Source organism: Gracilinanus agilis, chromosome 2, assembly GCF_016433145.1.
Source record: "Gracilinanus agilis isolate LMUSP501 chromosome 2, AgileGrace, whole genome shotgun sequence".
Taxonomy (NCBI): Eukaryota; Metazoa; Chordata; class Mammalia; order Didelphimorphia; family Didelphidae; genus Gracilinanus; species Gracilinanus agilis.
Window position 1 is genome coordinate 239,583,652 of NC_058131.1, and position 11,314 is coordinate 239,594,965.

The window sequence follows — 11,314 nt, forward strand, 5'->3', positions numbered from 1 at the left end:
CTTTCTTTCTTTCTTTCTTTCTTTCTTTCTTTCTTTCCTTCCTGTCTTTTCTCCTTACTTCCTGTCTTAGTATCAATCCTAAAACAGAAGAGTAGCAAGGGCTAGGCAAATGAGGTTAATTAACTTACCCAGGTCCACACAACTAGGAAGTGTCTGAAGCCAGATTGGAACCCAGGTCCTCCTGATTCCAGGCCTGGCACCCTTTCCGATGAGTCATCTAGCTGCCTCCAGCCTCACAGATTTGTTACTTTGGTATTTTCCTCAACTGTTCATGCTCCCTCATCCCATATATTCAATCAATCTAGCCAATCTAGCTTTGAATTATCTTTTTTCTCTCCCTTAAGCCTTCTTTTCACACATAGACAGTCATGGCTTTCCATCTTGCCCGTGTTATTGTAAGTTTCCTAACTGGCCTCCCCTCATCAAGGGTCTCACCACTCCAGTCCATCCTACATGCTGTGGCCCAAGTCATTTTTGTTAAGGGCAGATGTGAGCTGCCCCATCACCTTCCCCTTTTGCCCCCTCCAACCTTTTATCAATTCCAGTAGTTTCCTATTTGCTTCTTGGATAAAATGTAAATTCTCTTCAGCTTTTAAAACCTTATACAACTTGGTCCTAATCTGTCTTTTTAGCTTTGTCTTACTTTAATCTTCTTTCTTTCACTCTTCAATCAGCCTTTTTTCCCCCCCTATTCCCCACAATGCCACATTTTCCACTGCATGCCTTTCTACCAGTTGTCCCACATGTCTGGAATGTTCTCTCCTCTTTACCTTTGCCTAATAGAGTCACCTCATTCCTTTTAAAAATCTTGTTGAGACACCATCTTCTTTAAGTTGCCTTTCCTGGTCTTCCCACCTGCCTTCTCCCCAAAACTACGGCATACTTAACTTTTTTATGCATATTTATTTTTCTGACCCCTTATCTTCTGTTGTAGTATCAACTCTAAGACCCAAGAGTGGCAAGTATAAGGCAATGGGGGTTAAGTGACTTGCCCAGGGTCGCACAGCTAGGAGTGTCTGAGGCTAGATTTGAACCCAGGTCCTCCTGATGTTAGGCCTGGCTCTCTATCTCTATCGGAGCTACCCAGCTGCCCCTGATCTTTGCTTCTTTGAAGAGGCAGTGTGGTATAATGGATAGAGAGTTGACTTAAGAACTAGTAGGACCTGGGCACGGTTCTTGCCTCTGACACATACTAGCTATATGATTCCTGGTAAGTCATTTGATTTCTTATTGTTCCAGGCAGCTTTCTAAAATGATAATTTGCAGAGTAGGGACTGACCTACATTTTTGGAACAAGTTTCTTCATCTAGGAATTTCCCCTATTAATCAATTCATAGGACCTCTCCCTATCTTATCTTTATTTCTTTAAGGGGCATTTTGTAATTGCAACTCTCTGTGTACAGAATGGACATTGGTAAACTGATTCCCAGAGACTTATTTTAGGCATTTGGTAGTCATTTTTTTTAAACCCTTACCTTCCATCTTGGAATCAATACTGTGTATTGGTTCCAAGGCAGAAGAGTGTTAAGGGCTAGGCAATGGGAGTTAAGTGACTTGCCCAGGATCACACAGCTAGAGAGTGTCTGAGGCCAAATTTGAACCCAGGATCTCCTGTCTCTGGGCCTGACTCTCAATCCACTGAGTTACCCAGCTGCTCTCTTGGTAGTCATTTTGAATGAGACTTGCCTTTCTATTATTGTCTCATGGATGTTATTGCTATAAAGAAATGCTGTTAGTTTTTGCAGGTTTATTGAAAGGTAGAAAATTAGGAGCAGCTGGGTGGCTCAGTGGATTGAGAGTCAGGGTTAGAGATGGGAGGTCCTGGGTTCAAATCTATCCTCATATACTTCCTCTCTGTTTGATCCTGGTCAAGTCACTTACTTCCCATTGCCTAGCCCTTACTGCTCTTCTGCCTTGGAACCAATACCCAGTATTTATTCTAAGATAGAAGGTAAGAGGTTTACCTTAAAGAAAGGTAGTGAGTTTTCCATCACCAGAGGCATTTAAGCAGAAGTTATATGAGCATAGGTCAAATGTTGCAGAGGATATTTCTGTTCCAGGTAGGGATTGGACTAGATTGGCCTTTGAACTCTTTTCTAGTCCTGAGGTTGTACGATTCTAAATCTAAGAAGCTTTGAGATCATGTTGTAGAATGGAGAGAGAACACTGGTTCTGTAGCCAGAAGTCCTGGTTTTGATACCTAGTTATGTTGCATATTGCCTTTGTGACCCTGAGCAGGTTACTTACCTTTCTAGGTCTCAGCTTCCTCATCTCTAAAATGATGTCGTTTGAGGACAAGGTAGACAAGCTTTAAGGACCTCTAAATACTGCCATTCCTTCTGCATCGAGGGGGCTTAGAAGCCTGGCACCGCCGCCATCTGGACTTTCCATGTACAAGTTTTCAGCCCTCCATTTGTACCAGAGAAGAAGTCTGAGTCTTTTCTTTTACTATTATGGGATGTTTATGCTACAAGAAATAGATTAAGAGATGAGATGTGTTATCATACAATACTAGACATATATTGTATGCGTTTCCGAGATTTTGCAGTGCTGTCTGCTGGCCTTCATCTGTCATCTGTGGCACCCACAAAATACCCCCCCTCCTGGCCCAAATTCTCACTTAATTTCTTGTGCCGACCCACAGTATATTGATACTGCTGTGGGGAAAGTCACGACGTGGAAGGGATTTCTGTGCTCTAATCCTAGCTCTCAGTCATCTTGGGGGAAGAACTCCCCAGTAAATACAAGAAAATAATCTTAGGAGGGAGACAGGCGAGATGGGCAAGGGTGTGGGTACGGATGGCGATTGTGAACGAATAACTTCCAAAGAAGCAGAGATGTCATTAGGACTCCTTTCTACTGGGGCCAAAACAGTTGTGCAATAGGGAAGTAGAATGGAGCAGAGAGGACAATCCTAGGTCAGAGCAGTCACAGGGAAAGGGCAGCTCTGGGCAGAGTCAATGGGGAGAGGGAGGGACCTGGCTCCCTAATTACAAGGCTCCCCAGAAGGAACCAGGCCCCAACTCTTGCTGGTGGGCGCAGCAAATCCCAGGCACTCCACCTAGTTCTCTCTAAAGAAACTTCAGGTCTTTGTTAATGCCAGCTGACCCAGGGCTGCCTTCCTGATTCACAGAGGACATGGATTACTAATCAAGGAAGCTCCAAATGGGTGGAGAAGGACAGCAGAGTGATGCATTCCTACGCCATGCCAGTGTCTGCAGAGACTGGGGGTTCCTCTATGTTGTAGCACGCCGGCTCCTTCCTGCAGTTCCCCACATCTTTTTTCATTCCCTCTCAATATAAGCTCTGAAATGGTTACCTTTGTAAGAAACAGCTCTGATAAAGGTCTGAAAGTCAGAAATTAATTCAGATATGTAAGAACAAAAGTCATTCCTCAAGAGATAAATGATCAAAGGATATGAATAAGCAGTTTCTTTAAATGCCATTGGAGGTCTCAAAAGAAGGTCTTAAGTGGCAAGGTGGATGGATGAGCTGTCAGACAGTAGGGGAAAGAGACTCAACGTTCCTACTAACCTGCTTTATTTAGCTTGGGCAAGACCTTTCTTCTTCCTGTAAAATGAAGAGACGATCATTTCTAAGGTTCCTTCTGGCTCTAAGGCTATATGTTTTATGATAATTGGGGAAGGTGGCAAGAAGGTGAACTTGGAGCCAGATTTTAGAGCAAGGGAGGTACAGAGAATGATAAGATATAACAAGGCTTGGAGATGTGTCTGCCTTCCATAGATTATGAGATCCTGGACTTAATAACTGATTGACTGGCCCAGGTGGGCATGGAAAATCATGTTAGGTCACTCACATACCCCCGAAAATAGATAGAAGCCAATTAAAATCTAGTTGAAAGCAAACCGGCGAGAAGATGGGTTAGACTAGGAAGGAAGGGAAGAAGGGATGCTTTGAGGCTTAAATGAGCACTTTGCAAACACAATATAAGTAAATAGAAATAAAATGGTAATTATTATTAGTGTCCAATTATCAGGCTGATAGTCTGTGTGATGACTCTTTTCCTAAGACTTCTTCTGAATTGCCCAACACATGCAATGTTTATAGAGCAATAAATCAGGGTGTGCTGGTAAATGTCCAACAAGTAGCCTCTCAAAAAAAAAAAGAGGCAAACTACTTTTAAATTTAATATACATTATTCATGCTTTCTTAAGAGTAGACAGTCAAAACCATAAATCAAACCCTGATGTATAATGATTGCCAGTTTCTGAGCTGTAAATGCTCAAGCTGAACATTTCACAATGGAAATTCTCTTCAGGGGAGTGTGTAGGAGTCAACTCAAATCTTTTGGCTCCGGAACACCCATAAAGGGAAGAAAAGGGAAGGCAGAGGTGCCTTTCCTGGCTTAATATTGAGATGCTGGTGGGCTCATTTCCAATCAGAGCAGGGCCAAAATTTCAAATCACAATAGAGGAAGAAAAACTGCTCTGGGAGACAAGACTCCCCTGAGATTCTAGAGTCGTCTCTGCTCTGAACTACATAAGTGACCTGGGGCAAGTTACTTTGGATACTGTAGGATCATCATGTTAGAGCTGAAAGTTTTACAGGTTAGGAAACTGAGGTCCAGAGAAAGGAAGTTTAATCAAGGTCGCATATTTCAAACCCAGATTCTTTGACTTTGAACCTAATAAAGTGCTTTGAACTATAAAACTCTAGAAATGTGAATTTTTCTCATTCATTTTGATTGGGGACCTTGTTCTTCCCTCTTTTCCTCCTGCGGATCCCTCCCCTTCTAGGGATAGGGAAAATGGTTATCAGCATCTCCGGAAGTCTGCAAAGTTAAATTCAGGCCAAAGTTTTCTCTCTTCAGCTCCACCTCGAAAGAACTAATTTAATTTCTGAGGCAACTTTCCTGAAACTGCACCCACTAATTTAGGTATAAATGCCAGGTCCTAGCATCAGCTACTCCAGTAGCCCCAGCCCTCAACATGAAGTCCGGGAGCCTCTTCTTCATGGCATTCTGTGCCTTTGTGCTTCTGTCATCTTCTGGGACTTCGAATGCTGACAATATAGGTGAGATCAGGGCTGGGACTGGTCTGCAGAATTGAAGATTAAGGATTCCTTTTGTAGCTGCCTGGGGTAGGAAGCTTTGGCCCTCTGCATGCAATGTGGATGAAAACAGAAAATTTCAACATCTCTCCTGTCCCTCACTTCTGTCACAATCTTCTTAGCCCTGGCCCATTTCCTAAGTAGAGATAGTGTTTGAGAAGGTTCTAAGGGCCCAGGATTCCAAAGCCACTGCCATATTCTGTGTCTGTCTGCGTCTGTTACTCTGACTCTATCTTACTCTTTATCTCAGTCATACTCTCTGCTTCTCCATCCATTACTTTCTGTTTCTTATTTTTTAATACATTTTTTCAATTACATGTAGAAATATATTTTTTAAACCTTGACCTTCTGCCTTAGAATCAATACTATATATTGGTCCCAAGGCAGAAGAGTGGTACGGGGTAGGCAATGGGGGTCAAGTGATAGAAATACTTTTTAACAATTGTTTTCAGACATTTTGCAATCCAAATTCTTTCCCTCTCTCCCTCCCTCCCTGAGATAGTAAATAATCTGATATAGATTCGTCTCTTTCTGTTTCTTTTTTTTACTTTCTAGCCCATTCTCTTTCCATCATTCTATCTCTGTGTCTCATTCTCTTACTGTATCCTTGGTCAATATCTCTTTCTCTGACCCCGGGACATTTTTTGCCCTTGTCATTCTGTTTCTGACTCTTTCTCAGAAAGTAGAGAATTTATTGTTCTTCGAGTTGAGAATCCCCAGTTCAAGTCCTGATTCCTCTATTTATTTAGGTGAGTTATTCAATTTTTTTGAGTCTCAGTTTTCTCATCTACAAAATGGGATAACACTTTCAATATCTACTTAATTGGGTAGTTGTGGGGAAAGTCCTTTATAAACTTTTTAGTTCTATGGGAATGAAAACTATTTTATCACCCCTTTCTCATCCTTTCTCTCTCTCTCTTCTATGATACCTCTTTGTATCTCTCCCTCTTGCTGCTTTTCTTTGGAAATCATGATTTTCCTTGCTGTACTTTTAAAATAACGACTTCTTCATGCTCAGGGTTGGGTAAGCTGTCCCTTGCTCACAGAGTGTCCCCTCCCAACCATACTCTCTCCCCAACTTAAGTCCCAGAACCTTCCCTTGGCTCATAAGATCATATGATTTAGAGATGGAAGGAATCTCATTTTACCCAGAGGAAACAGGGCCAGAGTGGAGAAGTTGCTGGCCATATTCACAGAGATAGTAAATAAATGAATCTGGATTTTAGGCAACAACTCCCCATGTAAATGTTCCCTTTCCCCTCCTAACAGTCTGACTCCTCTTTCCATGGGCGTAGTTGGGAGCTTAGGCCTAGGACCCATATTCTAATTTCTGTCCTCTTTTTCCAGATAAAAAGAAAGAAGGGGAGTGCCCAGCAGACAATGTCCGCTGTATTAGGGAAGATACACCAGACTGCACCACTGATTATGATTGCCTCGGAAAGAAGAAATGCTGTTATTTTCACTGTGGTTTCAAGTGTGTAGGCCCCAAGAACACAGAGAACCATAAAGGTAAGGAGGTTTTGGTGCTGGGGAAAAAGGAAGCTAGAAGTACTTGGGCCTAAGGAGGCCTCTCCCAGGTAGGGATGGTGTAGCCCGGGCTTCTCATGGAATCCTCGTTGCAATAGTACCCAGGGAGTGAATGGACAGTTTTGTGGATATAGATTGAAAAGCGGGAAGGAGAGGCCAGCCCCAAAGAAGAAGAGCTTGAGTTCCAGAGACTGTGGAGGTCAGAAGCAGGATTGGGGATTTCCTCCTAGGAAGCAGGGAAGTGGAGCAGGGCAGGAAGTGGGGTGATGTGCTCCAGATGTAGATTGTGTTGAGGCTCCAGATATTAGTATGTCAAATCTCCCAAGACCAGAGAGAAGCGCTGTAGGTTCAGCCCACTCAGAAGGGCAGGAGATAGGAGGTCTAAGGGTTAATTCACAGGGCTCAGAGCCAGATTTTCCCTGGTCAACCCACCAAGCAGGATGGGAGGGGGCATATCAGGTTGAGCTTGTATTTAGAAGGAAGTGCCTTGGCAACTTACCCAAGGTGACCAAGCTATGTCTAGGCTATTAGGGAAGGAGTCTTCTGCTGATTTGCCCATGTCCTGCCCTTACTGACTGCAGCAAAGATAGAGCTAGTTTCTTTTCCTTCCTTTCTTGCTTCCTTGCTTCCTTGCTTCCTTCCTTCCTTCCTCTCTTTCTTTCTCTTTCTCTATTTCTGACTCTTTCTTTGTCTCTGTCTCTCTCTCTTTGCCTTTGTCTCACGCTTTCTCACAGTGTTAATACCTCATTGTCCATCTGTTGTCTCCTGTTCTACCTAATGTTGCTTCCTGGGAGGACTGGCCTATCCTCCTTGTTCAAGGTCGGGCTGGGCTCAGTGCCTCCTCCACTAGAGCCTCTCCCTTCCTGGTCCTTTCTCTCTACCCTGAAGATTATAGGATTTAGAGCTGGGCTGGAGCTGGGAGAACATCTAGCCCAACCCTATTTCAACAAAAGAAAAACAATGGGGAAGCACCTTTCCCAGAGTCACGGTGGTAATTCTATAGCCTTGTGTGAGACTACTTTCATCTGCCTTAGGAATCCAGGCTCCCAGCTTCATCTATGTCCTCACTCCTTCAGCCTCCTTCTCCAGAATGCAACAGGACAGGGATCTGCCTGCTTCTCCTACCCATCCTCCACTGTCTTTATACTGAAGCTAAGGAGTGCCACCCACATAGCTGGGCAGTGTTCAGAAAGACAGCAATGCCATTATCACTGTGGCTCCAGGGGTGTGAGCCCTGAGGAGACAAAGGACTGAAATGAGGGTATCCTGGTCAGGCAGGGATGAGCAGGGAAGAAATAGGACTAGAGATTCCAGAGGCTAAGGCAGTGGAGACCAGAGGAAGGAAAGACAGACTAACTGGGGCAAAGGGGGAGAAGAGAGGAGAAGACAAGGGGTGCCTCTGGGACTGAGGAGATGAAGTGGCAAAGAGGGCAGATCAGCCTTAGGGTTAGAGAGAAGAGAGATTAGAGGTACTAGAGGGTAAGGCTGGGGAAATATCTGGGACTGGGGACACTGAGGAGGGAAAGACAGACCAGACTCAAGGGCATGAGTCATAGTCAAGCAACCAGTCAATCAATGAGTTACTATTGAGTCTACTCTGTGTCAGAGGCCAAGGTGGAAGTGTACCTGACTTTAAGAAGCTCATATTCCAATGGGGGAGATAATAATGACACCTAAAAGTATGGACGGAGTCTGTCCAAAATAAATACATGGTGGTTTGGGGAAGGAGTGCCCCAGCAGCTAGGGTGGTCAGGCAAGGTTTCATGTAGAAGATGACTCTGGAGCTGAGTCTTATTGGAAAGCATGGATTCCAAAAGGTGAGGGTGAGGAGAAGGTACATTCTGGTGCAAAGGCCTGGAGATGGGACATTTGTGTTGTACACAACATCGAGTAGGCTTATATATAATGAGATCCAAGAACAGAAGGAAGGGAGTAAAGAATAAGACTAAAAATGTAGGAAAGGGCCAGGTTGTAGAAAACATTTAAATCAGGGCTCTTTTGAAGGCCAGATATGGCTCTTTCTGCAGGAGCCATAAAGTCAATTTTTTTTCAGGCGCTGTTGCAGGAGCCCACACTGTGAGCACTGTATGGCTCTCACGAAATTACATTTTAAAAAATGTGGCGTTTATGGCTCTCACGGCCAAAAAGGTTGCCGACCCCTGATTTAAATGTTCAAACAGATCAAACAAATGATCCTGGAGGCAATAGAGATTCTTTGGGATTTACTGAGAGAGAGAGATGGGGTAACATGGCCTGACCTTGTACCTTTAGGAAAGATATTTTGGTCCCCGAGTCCCCTTGGGAAGGAGAGAGACCAGGGATTCTCCCCCCGCAGGTAGGGAGCTGGGGACTCAGAGCGGGATGCTCTCGAGGAAAAGGTAGTATTAGAGCCAGCTCGAAAGAATGGATTGTTAAATTTTCGGTACAACCCATTGCTGTTGTTTAGTTGTTCAGTCACGTCTACCTCTTCTTGAGCCAAAGATACTGGAGTGGTTCGCCTTTTCCTTCTCTAGTGGATTAAGGCAAATAGAGGTTAATTGACTTGCCTAGAGTCACATAGTTAATGTGTATCTGAGACTCGATTTGAACTCAGGCCTTCCAGATTCCAGGCCCCTGGCTCTATCCATTGAGTCTCAGAAATCAGCAAATGCTATAAACCAGGGCTTGAATTATTGTTTTGTTGGGAAATGATGGAGAAAATGGTAAAAATGCAGATTATACTTAAAAGCCTTTTGACCTGCTTCCCCCTCTCCCCTCCTACCCCCCACTAGAGAGCATAGTGTTAAATGTGTACAAGCATGTGTCTAGCTCTGGGGAAGCCTTTTTTTCACTTGACCAGCCTTTCCTCTCCAATTTCATCAAAGCCAGTGCTACATGCTCAAACCCCTCAAGGACCTGTGAAGGAGATAGACAGTGTGAGGGCCCCTTGAAGTGCTGAAAGGGAGGGTATGGGAGAGTCTGCATGACCCCAGAAAGTATGGTATCCATGTAACCTCAGCACACCCTCCAAACTCTCCACATTCAGCTTTTCTCTCTGTCCCATATCCTTCATCCTCCCTTCTTATTCCCTCTCCCCCAAGCAGAAGCCTCTATGCAGATCTCCCTGCCCCTTATCCTATTGACAAGGAGTTCTTTTTCCTGGTCCCTACTTTATTGACCCTACACCAAGGCCTTTGTCCCAAGCCAATCCGTCATCATTTCAGGAATTGTGGGCACATTCGACCTCTGTTAGACATTTTCCCCTCCCTGATGATTTCATTGTGTCCAGGAGGCAATGTGGTGTGGTGGAAAGAGCACTTAATTTGGAGAAGAAATTTGGAAGAGCTGGGTCTGAATCTCCAGCTGAATCATCCATTGGCCTTGCTTGAAAAATTGAAAGGGAAAAGTGATTTTTCCAATTAGAGTTTTATGAGATCCATCACTATTTTCAGGGTCTACTGATCCATAGTCTCTGCAAGAAGGGACTTCTTTTATAATTAAATACTTCTTACGGGGGCAGCTAGGTAGCTCAGTGGATTGAGAGACAGGCCTTGAGATGGAAGGTCCTGGGTTCGGGTCCGGCCTCAAACACTTCCCGATTGTGTGACCCTGGGCAAGTCACTTGACCCCCATTGCCCACCATTACCACTCTTCCCCCCAAGAGCCAATACACAGAAGTTAAGGTCTTAAAAAACAAACAAATAAATAAATAAATACTCCTTACCCAGATCTAAGTACAATTAATACCTTTTCCCCTATATTTTTAACTGTTAGGATTCTTGCTCTCAGAACAATCTGGTCCTCCATTCTCTCCTATGTAGACAGGCTAAAAATCCAGAGAATTAGAGCTTGGCTTTGAGGGAGAGGGAAGGGCAGTCTAGAATTATGAGTTCCTGATCTGGTTTTTTCTCCTTAGGTTGATTCCTTCTGAGAGCATATATCTGGATTCCAAGATGGCAACACCCATTCTCTCTCTGGCCACTGAGAAGTGAAGCTATTTGTGGAAGAGCATCTCCCATTGGTCAGACCAATGACCAAGAAGTCCTGGATGGTGGAGGGCCCTGTCTTCTTTTTCTCTTGGTAAAAGCCTGGTTGCAACTTTTCTCCTTAGAGACCCACTTGGTATAGAACTTCCCAATGCTTGTCCCAGTAGAGACTGATTGAACCCTTGTTGTTGTCACCATTACCCCATAATCTTTAGTGTAAAATAAAACACTCCCTATGAAGGAGGACACAATTATCTTCCATTCAATAAAATGCAAGTTCTTTCTTTGATGTCAGTGATTATTTCCTTCTACCTTTGTTTCTTAGCCTAGCAAAATAACTGGTACATTATACACACATAATACAAAGTTGATGACTGATTAGGATCTACGTATCAACCAGAGTCTTCTAGCATGATTGGCTTCAATAGTTATAGACTTTTACCTAAAAGAGTTGAAAAGGAAGCAATTATCCAGGGATTGACTCAACTCCAATTGGCTGAGTCAGAGCCGTTTCCAAAGATTCAATCTCTGGCATCTTCCTTAGTCATAGAGGATCACAGAGGGGAAGCAATTATTTCTCATTCTATCCTTCACTTCTTTTAAAAAAAATTTGAACCCTTACTTTCCATCTTAGATTCAATGCTGTGTGTTGGTTCCAAAGCAGAAGAGAGGTAAGGGCTAGGCCAGTGATGGGTAAACTATTCCCCTCAGGCCAGATCCAGGCCTTAGTTTGCCCATCACTGCCTTAAGCA

At 43.8% G+C, this 11,314-nt stretch overlaps 1 protein-coding gene across 1 annotated transcript in view; it reads left to right on the forward strand.

The window, feature by feature from the left end:
* The window catches only part of LOC123235037 (antileukoproteinase-like), a 24,982-nt gene extending 14,131 nt beyond the window's left edge, over positions 1 to 10,851 (forward strand). Inside the window, exons 3-4 of the mRNA XM_044661071.1 lie at positions 6,418 to 6,579; positions 10,493 to 10,851. Of these exons, the coding sequence (XP_044517006.1) occupies positions 6,418 to 6,579; positions 10,493 to 10,497 (167 nt within the window). The 3' untranslated portion in view covers positions 10,498 to 10,851. The remainder of the gene's footprint in view (positions 1 to 6,417; positions 6,580 to 10,492) is intronic.
* Positions 10,852 to 11,314: the final 463 nt, after the last annotated feature.